Raw genomic sequence first — 15,426 nt, 5'->3', positions numbered from 1 at the left:
CATAACCGTCAATTTTAACAGACATTTCTTTGTTTCGGTGGAAATTTTAATTCTAGCAAATGTAAGTGACTCATTCCTATGGAAATATTTTAAAAGAAAGAACTGGAGTCAGAATCAAAAAAAAGGAACATGGAAACATAAAGTAATATGTTAAAAGTAAGTCCAAATAGCTTTGGCCAGGTGGGTCAGTCGGTTGGAGCATCATCCTGTGCACCAAAAAGTTGCCGGTTCGATTCCTGGTCAGGGCACAGACCTAGGTTGCAAGTTCAATCCCCAGTCGGGGAGCGTACTGGAGACAACTGATTGACGTTTCTCTGTCACATCGATGTTTCTCTCTGTCTCTGATCAAAAGGGCGGCTCCTGGTCACTCCCTGAGACTTTAGACTCCTTACATTGGAGCTGCCCCATTCAATACAACGACCACTGTCCACCAGTCTAGTTAAGTTTAAATGCATTAAAATTAAAAATTCAGTTCCCTACTTGCACTGGCCACATTTCAACCACTCAGTAGCCACAGGTGGCTAGAAGTCATCCCATTGGAGAGCACAGAGTACAGAAAATTCCCATCTTTGCAGGAAGTTCTGTTTGGCGGTGCTAGTCCAGACTTCGCAGGGAAATTCCAGTGGGTCTACTTCACTGATTGTAGCTCACACTGCATCCAGGTTTCAACCGGCCAACCTAGCAGACTATTCACACCATTCCCAGACGCTCAAGCCACATACTCAACCTAGAATCTCAAGGAAGTAAACTCCTATTGATAAATGGGGCTCAATCAACTCCTCCATTTCACTGTAACGGTCAAACACCTTTAGAATTGTTCACCTCCATGCTCCCCACACCCTTGCCAATGCTGACTGGGGGGGTCTTGGCACTCTTTTGCTGTATCAATTTCCTTTCCCACCTCAGGTCTTACACCTCCTTGTCTGGGCTGTTCCTGGATTTCTTGTTAGGACCATGGAGGGTAATGATGGTGGTGGGAGTGGGTCCTACAAAGACCGGTGTCCCCTGGTGCCAGAACTCTCTCAGGCACTGTCATGGAAAGGTATTTCTACAGAGAAAGACCTTTTCTCTCAGGTGGGAAGAGGGTTTTCTTCTATCAGAAAGCAGGGGGTCCTATGGGATTGGCGAGTTTAAAGTTTTCAGCCTCACCTGTGTCCCTGTCCCAAACCTCAGGGTCTCACTGCTTCTCCCACATGCGCCCCTGTCTGAGCATTAGAGACTGGCAGGGCAAGCATTCAGTTGGTCCTGTCACCCCACCACCCATAGAGTACAGCATTGCATTCTTAACCACGTCTGTCTGTCCTGTGACAGCAAGAAGTGAAAGGTTCCTTTACAGGAGTCTTTCTTTCTTCGAAAGAACCAGACACTAAAACCTTCCCTGAGTTACTGGCCATTTTCTAGAACGCATCTAAGGATGGCTCTGAATAACCTTGAACCTTCCTCATCACTGCAATCTTCTAACATACACTCTACACATCACTCAGCATGGCATACATCAATTCTAAATAATTCTGATGACTGCACATTTCAATATTTTATGGGTGTGTTTGCTACTCTTTTAACTATAGCGTAAGCTTATGAGCACGATCATCTCAACAGCATTTAGTAAATTTGCGTTTTCTAAACTCCTAGGACCTTCCTGCTCTCTCTGGCGTATCAGGCCAAGCCAGTGGCCGTGGCTGGGCCTGGGGACCCTCCAGCATGTGGGATGGCAGGTGGGGGAGGTGGGTCTGGCGGGAGCCTGGCCGTGGAACAGCCAGACCAGGAAGGGCCCCCCCCCCGGGCCCCTGTGGTCCAGCTGAGTTTTCCTGGTGAAACCGCCCCCAGGCGCTCGGTGCCCACAGACTCAGACTGTCTGCCAGCCCTGCTAATCATTCACCCCATTTGGCTCCCTTCTCGGCGACCTGTGGGCAGTGTCCAGTTTGGGGTGGGTGGTTCCTGCCTTCAAAGTCAAGATCAGGATGTTCATGTTTCAATGAACAACATGTAGCGTTGGTGTCTGGCCAAGGCGGGAGTCTGAGCATCCCACCTGAGTCCTGAAGTGGGGCTCCTTGTTCTCATCTGTGCCGTTTCCAGCCTCTCCTCGCTGTTGGGTCAGTGCCACTGTTCTCCCTCCTTCTCTGGCCACTGGCTCACAGATGCCAGGAATGGTCAAGAAGTGGAGATACATGTGGTGGTCAGGAGACTGCCTGCTTGTCCTTCACTGTCTACTGTGCCCCTTAGAACCACAGCTCTGACATGCTGGAGAAAACATTTCTAGCGACCCAAGACAATCACTTCGAATACCTTGAGCCTGCTCTAGGTAGAGGTGGGCTACTCAAAAACACGCACGGGCTCTTGGCAATGGTAAATACTTAGTGGGCAATGGACGTGACCACACGGAGGGCCACTTCCCCTCAGAGCAGCTCAGTGATTTCCCAGAACAAAGGCAAGAACAAAAGACAGTACCAGAGCTTCCTTCTCCACGGTCCACTCTGTCACTGGGTCATACTCGTGGCTGCCCTTCGTACTTCCTCTCCCTGAGTGTCCAGCTCTTCAAGGTTTCTGGGTGTTTTGGCCACTAGCTAAAAAGAAATAATTGGGTCATAAAAAAATCACTCCTTTCCTTGCAGGAATCCCCATGTTTTCCTCTTCCTCCTTCACCCCTACCCCTCTCCTCCGCCTCCTCCTTTTCCCATCCCTTCCTCCTCCTTCTTCTTGTCCTCTCTCCGTCTTCAGAGAACACAGATGCCAATGCTTTCTTTTCTCTAACAGAGAAATCAAAGCTCTGTAATTAGGGGGAAACTGGGCTGGAATCCTGGCCTCTCAATTTCCAGTCATTACTTTTTCCATTTCACAGCCATGCCTTCCTAAAGCTGAGGTTCTACAGCAGCGCGTTAACAGTGGTTATCCTCAGGTTTGGAATTGCAGGTGCTTGTTTTTGTCTCATTTTTGCTCACAAATTTTTCCAATTTTTTTTGCAAAGGCTATGTATTAATTTTGCATTAGCTTGGGCGAACTGGCTGCTATAATAAATAAACATAAAAGTTTCCCCTGCTTACCCCCGAAAAGCTTATTTCTTGACCATATAGTCCGAAACGAGTGTTTCTGACAGTGTATAGACCTCCTAGAAGGAGGAATCCAGGAAATCCATTCCTTCCATCTTGGGGCTCCTCTGTCCCCAACAACATACGACTTTCAAGTAAGCTGTGATGTCCTGTCTGAAGCCAGAGAAATGGGAAATAGCACAGAAGAAGAGAGTATGCAAGGGGCAATTTTACAGGTGAGGCCAGAAATTAACACATGTATAGCATTTCCATGCATACTCCACTGGCTGGAACTCGGTTGCAAAGCTACATCCAACTGTAGGCATGGTGGGAACTGTAATTTATCAGCACAGAAAGGAAGCAAAGGAAATGAACACAGTGAACTGCTAGCCAATCTATGCCACACTTATGGAAGGAAAAGAAAAGAAAGTTAAAGTTACAATGGAATAAGGAAGGCAAGTCCCCCTGTAAAGCTACTTGAAGCTCTCTCTCTTACAGCATTGTCTCACTCAAATCCCCACTCTCCCAGCGATAAGAAATGGACTTCATCCTCAAGGGTATGAACAGACTGAATTTTTCTGACACAAGTGGATGTAGTAAAGGGAGATACGTGGATGAGACTGAGGGCTCAGAGGCTGTGACCTGGGTGTAAATTCTCCTCCGCCCCACTGGGGGCACTATTAGCATGTGGGTGGCGCTGCCTCTCTGCCCCCACAGCATGGCTTATCCAGTGAGGACAGATGATTATGGTGAAGACTGTGATATCAGCATGGTTCATATTGAGCGATGAACTTCCTCTCCCTTCAGCACAATTATCACACCCAGAGAAACTCCTATGCCATGTACCTCCTGCAATACACCCAGAATCATTTATTTGCATGCCCAGGGCATGCCTCACCTTCCCTGTACCTTGTTCTCTACCATCACCTCTAAACGAAAACTCTCACCTTAGACACGGTCCCTCAGATGCAGCTGGTTCTCGTCTAGGGCTTAGGACTGTTTCTACAACAGCAAATGTAAAACTAAAGAGAAAATAAAGCTGATGAGCTAATGCACGTTAACTATAAGTAGCTCACTAAATCTACTTGTCTCAACACCCCTGCATTTCACCAAGAAACTACACTTTAACAACCCCAAACTGATCTCAAAGGTGGCTTTTCGGGTTCACCTACTGTCCAGTGGAGAGAGATTTGGGGGCGGGCAAGGGGCTTTCTGGGTGGTTGCCCAAATCTGCCTGTTACAGAAAAATAAAGGGGCCAGGCAAATGCTCAGTATGGGGACACGTGAGCTCACTCCTAGATATTTATGAACTTTTGTGTTCAAGAAGAATATCTTTGCTTCCAATATATGAACAAAGATATGAGTGAGGAATCCTAATCCTCTATCCAGATAATCTCCCTGTTCACACACCTCTCACTGCCCCTCCACACGCTGGGGCCAAGAAGACATGGGAGAGAGGGACGACTGTGACCAGCAACATCTCAGAGGCCCAAACACAGAGCTCATGAGGACACACACCCTCGCAGGTACATACCAGGAAACATTCATCTTCCTTCCTCCTGCGGCAGAAGTCAGTTAGCTCTCGGTGTACTAGAATGGAATGTGGCAACGAGACTGCTCGCCCAAAGAGTCGGCTCCTGTCCAGAACTTTCCATTCTGTCTGGGAGCAGTGGGCAGAGAGAGATGATGAAAGTAGGTAGACATTAGCTCTTTATTTAACAGCCCAATACTCAAGGGTGTCCTTAAAAGAGAGGAGGACAAAGAGGGGCTAAGCTCTGTTTTTCACTCCGAACTCAGACAGATCTGTAATTTCATGGGAAAGTTCAGTGGTCATATATACCCAGGGCTGTATCTTTTCTCTTATGGACTGCATCAGGCGATGGTGGTCTTTAAGACCAGGCTAGTCGGCGACTCTCTCCTGAATTCTTCCTGCCCTCCCGGGAGTAAGGGAAGATGGGCCAGGCTGTGGGAGATGTCCTACGGAGGCTGGGTGAAGATAGTGACTGGCTCCCTCTTGGCGGTTTATGTGGTCTTCTGTCTTGACGATGGGATGGTACTGATGAACAGGAACGTGCCGCCGCAATTCATGTACCCCAAAGAGTGGCAGCACCTCACCATGTTCCTCCTCCTCAGCCTCAGTGGCTGTGCAGATGTCACAAGCAAGGATCTGCTGCCTCGGAGGTGTGTGCTCCTCGAAAGAGGTGCCCTGGTGCTGACCTTCCACGTGCTCCTGATGTTGTTTGTGTCCCACGTTCGAGACTCAACAGGGGTGGAGCTGCAGGTGCACTGCCTCCTCATCTTGGTGGTGTTCCTGCTGATGCTGGTGCTGACCGTGGAGCTATGGGCTCCCAACGCGTTTCCCCTCTCACTGATCGAGACCTTTCTGTTTCTCATGATGGGCTCCTGGCTGGTGCAGGCTGGCTTTATTCTGTACAGACCCGTCACTGGCTATCCGTGGCAAGACGATGACATCAGTGACATCATGTTTGTCACCACCTTCTTCTGCTGGCACATGATGACCAACGCTCTGTGCCTGTTGGGAATCTGTGGCATCTCTTCCTTTTGGCACCGCCGTTGCAGTCCCAGCTCCAAGCTGACCAGGTCCAGAGAAGCGCCGGACTGCGCAAACGCTGAAGGGCCTGCCTACACATTGCTGCCAGAAGTGGAGCGCTCAGAGGAGGATGACCAGGCTCAGGCTCGTCTCCTCCCAGAGAGCTCACCCCGAGACAGGGCCTAGGGTGCCCAGCCCACTGTTCACCTCACCTTCCTCTTTGTGGGTTCTCTCAGACATGTGCATGGTACCCTCTTTGGTCCCCAAGTGAAGGTAATGGCCATGAAGGAGAACAGCTGGGGTTCATCTGCTAGTCCATGTCCTGTCCCTGAACCTCTAACTGCTGAGGAGATGAGGAGAGGGGGGGCTGGGAAAGGAATGCTCATGGGATTGGAGTGGTGGGGAGAAGAGGACCTGAGACTAGAGAAAAGTGCCGGAAAAGCCATGGGGTTAGAGAGTGCAGGACAGGGGGGGCCTTTGAAGGAGAGAGCAGAGTCCAGCGGCCATGCCGTCTACCAGCTGCTTCCCCAGGCTTTTNTACACATTGCTGCCAGAAGTGGAGCGCTCAGAGGAGGATGACCAGGCGCAGGCTCGTCTCCTCCCAGAGAGCTCACCCCGAGACAGGGCCTAGGGTGCCCAGCCCGCTGTCCACCCTACCTCTTTGTGCGTTCTCTCAGACATGTGCATGGTACCCTCTTTGGTCCCCAAGTGAAGGTAATGGCCATGAAGGAGAACAGCTGGGGCTCATCTGCTGGTCCACGTCCTGTCCCTGAACCTCTAACTGCTGAGGAGATGAGGAGAGAGGGAGCTGGGAAAGGAACGCTCATGGGATTGGAGTGGTGGGGAGAAGAGGACCAGGGGACTAGAGAAAAGTGCAGGAAAAGCCATGGGGTTAGAGAGTGCAGGACAGGGGGGGCCTTTGAAGGAGAGAGCAGAGTCCAGCGGCCATGCCGTCTACCAGCTGCTTCCCCAGGCTTTTAAACTTGAGGAATAGACTTCTTTCTCACAAATCAGGACTGCAATGGTGGGTGTTTCTCTTTGCCAACTAAAGTGGTGCACCTTGTGAAAACAGATATGGTATAATTCACTTCTCCCAATATATTTAATTTTGGTAGATTAGCATGGTTTCAAATTTTGCACATAAAGTGGGAATTAATACTTTTATATCAGAGTGTTTCAAATCAAATCCCCATAAACCAAATTTCCATTAAAAGCCACCACGGTTCTTATTCTTGGCTTCTAACCCAGCCAAGCAAGGCCTGGCTACTCAGTCACCTCTCACCAGCCCCACCAGCAATCCACTAGAGCCGAATTTAGCCTGTCCTACACCCGTGCCTTCGCCAAAGCACACTGCACACTTTGGGAAAAGCCACCCCCCAGCCACATACTAACTACACAGTGCAATTTTATACCTTTCATTGAACCTCCTTACACTGCTCCCGCCGAGAATCCCTTCTCCAGGAAATTCTCCAATGCCCTTTGATCCGGAACTCTTCAGCAACTCATCTACATCTGCCTTATTTTCCCCACACTGCTGGTACATGCTTCATCCGGTTTCTCACAGTGTCTCTCACTGGGATGTTCTGTCTTACCCACTAAGGGTGGTTTCATTAAGATTAGAGCATTTGTCTTATCCTGGTCACCTCACTGGCTCTGCATGTTCCAGAGGAATAGAATAGTGTCCTCTACACATAAAGAGTAAATTGCTTTACCAGCTTTCATAATACACTGTAAATATTAAATAACTAAAGCTGTGGTGTTGGAGCGAGCAAGTAACATTGGCCTGTAGATCAGCACAGTGGAATGTAACAGACACTCCAGAAATGGAAATACAGCGTGAGAATTACATAGATGTTAAGAAAGGGCTCCTCAATTCAAATGAGGAGTAACTGGCTCTCCATTTGGGGGAAAAACCCTTAGTTTTCACCTCAGACAACGTGCAAGGAAAGAATCATAGATTGAAAAGTTAAACATAGACTATCAAAATATTTTGAAGGAAGGTATTTTATAATAAAAGACATGAAAAACTTTCTTGAGCAAGAAAAAAATTCTCAAAAAAGCTTTCCCATGACTCAAAGACACAAGAAAAAGAAATGAAAGAAAAGGAGCCCTGTGAAGCGTATTTTCAATACATTTAACAGACAAAAGCAATCAGTACCCAGAATATACAAAGACATTCTAACATTGACAAAATGCAGCTTAACAGAAAAAATGGGCAGAAGCTACAAATGACTATGTCTTAGAAAAATAACAAATGTCTAACAGACATACACACACATATATGCTAACCTAACCAATTTTGAGAAAAAGCAGGATTAAGTACTGTAGGATCTTGCCCTGGCTGGTGTGGCTCAGTGGATTGAGCACCAGCCTGTGAACCAGAGGGCTGCTGGTTTGATTCCCAGTCAGGGCACATGTCTGGATTGCAGGCTAGGTCCCCAGGTGGGGATGCTCAAGAGGCAGCCACACTGATGTTCTCTCCCTCTCTTCCCCTTTCTAAAAGTAAATAAATAAAATATTTTTTGAATTCTAAAAATAAAAGAGCACTGTAGGGTCTTTTTTCATTGTCAGGTTGTCAAAAACTGTAAAAAAAATTAAATAAATGATATTATCCACTGCCAGAGAAGACATAGGGAAAGGGAATTGTTATACACTGCGGGTGGCAATGTAAACTGGTTTATGTTTTCTTGAAGTCAGTTTGGCAGACTGTGCCACAATTTAAATGCATATATCCTTCAAGCAAACAATTCACTTCTGGCCACCTGCCGTGGACCTCTGTCACGTGAGGCTAATGACATCTTTGAAACGGCCTCCCCACATTTTGACCAGTCTTCATGTTGTCAGGCCTGCCTTCCTGGTAGGTTTTTGTTTTTAATCTCTGGCCGCCCTGGGAGCTAGCTGCGGTCCAGGCCTGTTACCGATTAGACACACCCACTTAAGACTTGGACTCAGAAGTGAGCCAGGCAAAGAAAGGAGCTCTGCCCGGGGTTTCTGGTCCATAGCAGGAGCCCCGGCAACAATGGCAGCCTCTGTTCTCCACCACCCCGCTGCTTTGCCCCGGAGTTCAGGGGTCAGTGCCAGAAACAGCCATCGAAGCCCATTTCAACAGTGCAGCCCTTCCGAGTCCTGCAAAGTTACACCGGAACCTCCTTCGCTAGCCCTCTCAGTGATTCTTTGAACAAACCCCTTTATTTTAATACATTTCTTTCTCTTCAACTAGCCAGAATGGACTCTTGCTGTCTGTAGCTAAGAACCCTAATACGGTTTCTTTTTTAGAAATACTCGTACTTCTACACAAAGAGCCCATACAAGAATGGTCACTGAAGCGCAGTTTCCACAAAGAACTTGAAAGAGTCGATGGGTATCAGTACGGAAATGGTGAAGTGAATTATGGAGCACTAAAAGGGACAGGGGACATCTGTAGGTCCTGACGTGAGATGATCTCCAAGAGGAAGTGAGAACAGCTAAATGCAGGACATGGGGCACACCTGATCCAGTTGTGGAGGCAGGTGTGTGCTTGTGAATTTCATGAGGTCCTAAGTTTTCCCCTGGCACCTGTCAAGAACAGTTAGGACCATAGGGCAACCAGGAGAGAGGGCATGTTGACGAGTGTGGTGACTTGTTTCACTTAACTTACCCTCTACCTCCATGTCAGTGGTGATGCAGGTGGGTTTTAACCCATACCTAATGTGACGGTATAATAATTTAGCATCCAAACCTGCAGTTACCAGTATTAATTCTTGCACCGGGACAAGAAGTAAAACTTAAACTGCTCCAGACAAGTTGGGACTTACGGTTTCCCCACCGGTAGCCTAAAAACAGGCATGCTGTGCATATTTTTAGTTTGTCCCCCAAATCCGTCTTCCCCCCTGACCCTGCTCCCTCTCCCAGGGGACCGCCCTGGTCTGCAGCACACCATTGAGCCCCCTTATCCTCTGGCTTCAGGCAATGCTAAGCCACTGAAGAGCCCCAGCAGGGGATTGGAGAAGAGAGCGAAATTAGGGGTTTTATTCTCTTGGCTCCTGTCTCTGGGGTCACCTGAGGTAGGCAGTACCCCAACACTATGACACCATCTGTATTAGCTTTCAAGCTTGGTGGCTTAATGGAAATGTATTCTCTCGCAGTTATGGAAACCAGCGTTGGTTCCTTCTAAAAGCTCTCAAGTAGCCTTGGCCGGTTGGCTCAGGTGGTTGAACATCATCCTATACACCAAAAGGATGCAGGTTCGATCCCCAGTCAGGGCATGTGCGGGAGGCAACCAATGGATGTTTTTCTCTCTCCCTTCTTCTCTAAAAATTGATAAATATCTCCTTTGATCTTGTTTTAAATAAAAGCTCTCAGGTAGAATCTGCCCCATGCTTCTCTCCTAGCTGCTGGCAATCCTCGGCTTCCCTTGGCCCGTGGACCATTGCCCCCATGTCTGCCTCCATCTTCACGCATGGTCTCCTCCTCTACGTGCCTCTGGGTCTCAAATCTCTCTCTGCCTTTCTCTCATAAAGTCACATGTCATTGTTTCAGACCTCACCTTAGATCCAAATGATTTCATCTCCAGATCATAATTATACCTGTGAAGACCCTTGTGCCAAATAAGGTCACATTCATAGGTTCCAGGGTTAAGACTTGGAAATATGTTTTTAGAGACCACCACTCAACCCATGACACTGTCCCTGCCCTTGCCGGGAAGTTCTGTCCCATGTCCCTTGGGGCCTAGAGGCAGTAATAGCACCAAACGTCACTCCACTATCCCTGTGATCTCCTTACACCCTGTCTATGTAAGAAGGACCTTTTCAAGCTCTCCTTGAACTTGACCCCAATTTGGGCTGCCATCTGGTTCCTACTGGACCCACTCTGAAACACGAGTAGGGTAACTCACAGGAGGCCAGACCTTTAAACAAAATCCATTCGCAGATATTTGGAACAATGACAAGAGAAGAACTTTTACAACTGAGTTTCCCAACAGTGAATATAGAGTGAAGGAGAATAACTCTGTAACTAGGAGGGTAATAAATTAAAGAGATCTTCCAAATTCAATCAAGATGACCAGAGGATTAATTCCTTCCTTCCTTCAAAAATCCTAAATAGCTATCATTTTCCAGGCACTGTGTAGAGGTTAGCAATACAATAACAATGTCTTTGTATGTCTACGAAGACATATACAATTATATTGTGACGTATAGTAATGAATGAAAATATTGGATGGCGCAGTAAGCAGAATTCTAACATCGCCCCCACGATTCCTGCCCCTGGTGTATACACTCTGTACAATCCCCTCGTCTTGAGTGTGAATGGGACCAGTGAACATAATAAAATATCACTCCCATGATTAGTTATGAATCAGTTAAGCTTGAATCAGGGAAAAGGGAGATTGTTCTGAATGGGTCTGACCTAGTCAGGTGAGGTCTTTACAAGGAGGTGAGCCCCTAGGGAGAGGCACCCTTGTTGGCCTGGAGGAAAGCAAACAGCCAGGTCATGAACTTCCTATTGGGGGTTACATGGCCAGGAACTGCGGGCAACCTCTAGTTGCTGAGAGCAGTCCTCGACTCACAGGCAACAAACAAACAGGAGCTTCAGTCCTGGAACTGCAAGGAGCTGCTTTTTGCCAGCATTCAGGGAGCTTGCAAGAGGATCCTGAGCCTCGGATGAGAATCACAGCCCCTGAAACCTTGACGTCAGCTCGCCAAGATTCTGAGCAGAGGGCTCAGCCAAGGCACGTTGGATTCCTGACCCATGGAAACCATGAGATAACACATTTGTGTTGCTTAAGGTCCTACACTCATGTTAATGTTTCATGGCAATAGAAAACTTTTTGGGTGAAGGTTTATCCAGCACCGGTCAGGGATGAGAAATACTACTTCATTAAGATGTGTGGTCTTGTTACAAAATGGGAATGAGAAGCTTCAGGCCCATTCGGTTCTTATGCTCTGGGTCTATAATCGTAAGGTAGACTTTGTGAATTCAGTTTCCTGGGCCCCCGAAACTGTGGCTGGGACGGAGTGCAGGAGACTTCTACACTCTGAAGGCAGAAGAGGAAGTTGGGTGGGAATAATCAATGTAACTCTCTAGATGTTTGTCACATCAAAACTCACAGCCAGGAATCGAATTTATGAGCTTTCATGGGCCTCTGGAAGGCTTGGTCGACAATGTATATTAATTAACTGATTAAAAAAAATCACACTGGCTTAACATAACAGAAGGGCATTTCTACCATACCCCTGAAGTCAAATGCCAGTATCCTAGAGAGTAGGCAGCCCTCTACTTGGACTTTCAGAAGCCAGACTCCCCTGACCCTGCGACTTTGCTCTTCTCCAGGCCTTGCGGTCCTCTCTGTATTCAGCCAGGGTGAGGAATAGGACGGAGGTTTCTATGGGCCACAGCCTGGAGCGCTGTACGTCACACCCACACAGGTTCAACTGGCCCAGACTCACTGAGAAGCTGGGAAACGTGGTCTCTGGCTGGGCAGGAACTTCCTAGCAACCTTTTATATCATTGGAGGGGAGCGAGAATATTCAGTGGTCAGACAGCCGGATCTCCCACAGGGAATTCTGAAATTCACAGTGGGAAATTCCCAACTTGTAGAATTAAGCATCCCAAACAAAAAGGAATGAAGCCTAACTCCTAATTTGGGGGTGCATATTCTGGTTTGGAAGAGAAAAGAACTATGGGAAAACAGACTGAGGGTCCTGAGTTCCGTCGTTAGCCTAGTCAGAAGGGGAGAAATAGGTCTAACAGAGTACGCATGTCCACCTTGCCCAAGGTTTCCGGAAGAAAAACGTGCAGCCATTAAAATGTGGCTATTGAAAAGGACTTGAAATCAATGATATACACAGTGAAACCCNAGTGGGAAATTCCCAACTTGTAGAATTAAGCATCCCAAACAAAAAGGAATGAAGCCTAACTCCTAATTTGGGGGTGCATATTCTGGTTTGGAAGAGAAAAGAACTATGGGAAAACAGACTGAGGGTCCTGAGTTCCGTCGTTAGCCTAGTCAGAAGGGGAGAAATAGGTCTAACAGAGTACGCATGTCCACCTTGACCAAGGTTTCCGGAAGAAAAACGTGCAGCCATTAAAATGTGGCTATTGAAAAGGACTTGAAATCAATTATATACACAGTGAAACCCACGTCATGGTTATGCAGTGAAATATAAAGCTCATAGTATAGAAAATTTCAGAGAGGAAAATTATGAGCTGGTGTGCCAGGAAAATAAAAAACATATGCCCCTTCACCTTCAAGCTAAGAAATCAGGTCATTTTCCATCTCTCATGAGCCTTGTTCTGGTACATCAGTGACAAACCCAAGGCTTAGAAGCCCTCACTTGAAATAAGATGAAAGTTTGGTGCAAGGACACATGCTGGGTCTGACCTTGGGCCGATTTCCAGGAACGCGCTCCGTGTGGTTCCGCTCCAGCCCCCACCGCCGGCCTTCTCTTCCTGTGATGCGTCTCTGCCTGGCTGCAAGGCAGTTGCAATCATTTTCTGATGACGATGGTGGCCTCCCTACACAGAAAAGAGATAAAGTACAAGGTGCTGTTAGCTCCAAAGTCAAGCCCCCCACCCAATGAGGTTACAGTGTGGCTCTCTAGTCGCCATTTCTGACCAAACTTCTTGCACCAAAACTTTGACTTTCGCCCAACATGTCATGCTCCACTGTCCGTATTGGCTCGATCCAGTATGGCAGCTACTAAACACACGTGGCTGGGCGACACTGACCAGGTCTGTCCGAAGTGAGATGCGCTAACGGTACACAGTATATGCTGGAGTTTGAAGACTTAGTGTGAAACAAGGAATGTAAAATAAGTCGTTTATAGTGTTCGTAACGACATTTTAGATACATTGGGTGAAATATACTACCTCATTAATATATATGTCACCTTCTTATGCTTTTCCACCGTTGCTGTTAGAAAATTTGCAATTACACGTGACATTTGATTTCCACGGAAGAGAAGCCGTCTAAATGGTTTTCTAAGTCTGTGCTGTATGTTTCAGCGTGGGGGGCAGTTTGTGCCTTTAACTAAACTGTAAGCTCTCTGAGGATTCGAACTGTGTCCCATACTTTTCACAGGTCCTGCTGGGCTCAGAATTCACAGAATGTAGTAAGGTCATGTTCCCTAAACTCCTGAGGAGCTTCTCGCTCACTCTGGCGTATCAAGCCAGACAAGCGACAGTGGCCGGGCCTGGGGACCCTCCAGCATGTGGACTGGCAGGTGGGGGAGGTGGGTCTGGCGGGAGCCTGGCCGTGGAACAGCCAGACCAGGAAGGGCCCCCCCCGGGCCCCTGTGGTCCAGCTGAGTTTTCCTGGTGAAACCGCCCCCAGGCGCTTGGTGCCCACAGACTCAGACTGTCTGCCAGCCCTGCTAATCATTCACCCCATTTGGCTCCCTTCTCAGCGACCTGTGGGCAGTGTCTGGTTGGGACAGGTGACACCTATCTTCAAAGTCAAGATCAGGATGTTCATGTTTCAATGAACAACACGTAGCGTTGGTGTCTGGCCAAGGTCGGGGCCTGAGCAGGGCTCTTTGTTCTCATCTGTGCCACTTTCAGCCTCGCGTTGCTGTGGGGTCAGGGCTACTGTTCCCTCTCCTCCTCTGGCCACTGGCAACCAGCTCCTAGCTGCCAGGAACAACTGGGGAGATGAGTGTGGGAGCTGGCATAAGCTCTGCCACCCCCACTTCCCGGGGACCACAGCCTCAAAAGTAGGAGAGGCAACATTAAGAGTGGCCAAACGCAGCTGTTCTGGAGGCCTGCAGACCACGTGCTCTCTGGCCCAGCCCTGCCGATACCTGAAGGGGCAATGGACCCTATGCTTCCCCCAGAGCAAATCTGAGAGCCAGAGGGGATCCCTGCGGCTCTCCCCCCACCCCTGATGCACAGAATCTGCCACTTTGAGTCTCTGTTCTCTAGGCACTGAGCTCTACCGTGCTCTCCAAGTGTTTGGAAAAGTCACCGAGAGGGAAAAAGGGACAGGAAAGATATCCACTTCGGTACAACAGTATCCACACCCTTTGGGTTCACTTTAATAGACGGTTCAACACTTAATTTTTTTTTTCTGATACGGGGTATGACGTTCAGCAAGTCCAGGGAGAACTGGATTTAGAACCCACATCTGACTTCCGGTCAATGCCTTCCCCACTCCCTCAGCTGCCTTCAGAAACTGCTTCTACACCTCGGGGCTCACCTCCAGGCTATGGGATTAGAGGTGATTTTCAATGTTCTCCTTTTTGCTTAGCTATTTTATCTAGTTTTTCTACAATGACTCTGCATTGAATAAAAACACCTAAAATTAAAAGTCCAAATATAGCAAATTCCTTCAGAAAGCAAACTTATGCTTTGTTTGTTCTACTTGCCCTCACACTCAAATCCCCAGCCCCACCAAAGCTCTCCACAGCAAGAGGCCACCGGAATTACTGCCATCCTCAATGGCAGAAAGAGAGATTTCCTTTGTCTGGAATTAAGCAGACAAGGAAGAGAAGGTGTGTATGCTCAGAGGAAGTGCTGTGTGATCTGGGTGTGAATTCTCCTCCTCTCCACCAGGGGCGCTGCCAGCATACAGGTGCCACCTCTCTGCTCCCCAGCATTGCTTGTACTGTGATAGATGATTTTGCCCATGACTATCGTGATGGTAGCACAGTTCACACGGAGTGATGAACTTGCTCTCCCCTCAGCACTCCCAGAGAAACTCCTATTCCATGTACCTCCTGTAATAGACCCAGAACCACTGTGGGCTCGGGTCATGCCTCACATCCCCTGCACTTCGTTTCCCATCATCCTCTGCCCTATACTCATCTGGCTGTTACCCAATATCTACAACTCTGTCTCCGAAGGTACATCAGACACTAGTAACGGAAAAATGAA

The 15,426-nt window shown here is 48.0% G+C and overlaps 1 protein-coding gene and 1 long non-coding RNA gene across 3 annotated transcripts in view; one reads left to right on the top strand and one right to left on the bottom strand.

Annotated features, from left to right (window-relative positions):
- Positions 1–15,426, bottom strand: part of LOC118979145 (uncharacterized) — a 29,880-nt gene that overhangs the window by 5,321 nt on the left and 9,133 nt on the right. For both annotated transcript variants that reach the window (XR_005064849.1, XR_005064850.1), the window contains exons 3-4: positions 12,938–13,071; positions 2,449–2,564 (exon numbers count right to left, since the gene is read on the bottom strand). This is a non-coding gene — a long non-coding RNA (uncharacterized LOC118979145). The remainder of the gene's footprint in view (positions 1–2,448; positions 2,565–12,937; positions 13,072–15,426) is intronic.
- On the top strand, positions 4,840–5,763 carry LOC118979143 (transmembrane epididymal protein 1-like). The gene has a single exon (XM_037035120.1). It carries the CDS (start codon positions 4,840–4,842, stop codon positions 5,761–5,763), a length of 924 nt encoding a protein of 307 aa, XP_036891015.1.

The sequence above is a fragment of the Sturnira hondurensis genome, unplaced genomic scaffold, assembly GCF_014824575.4.
Source record: "Sturnira hondurensis isolate 20B ecotype Veracruz unplaced genomic scaffold, ASM1482457v3 Scaffold0022215, whole genome shotgun sequence".
In the NCBI taxonomy this organism is placed as follows: Eukaryota; Metazoa; Chordata; class Mammalia; order Chiroptera; family Phyllostomidae; genus Sturnira; species Sturnira hondurensis.
This window is presented reverse-complemented; position numbering and strand designations above follow the sequence as displayed.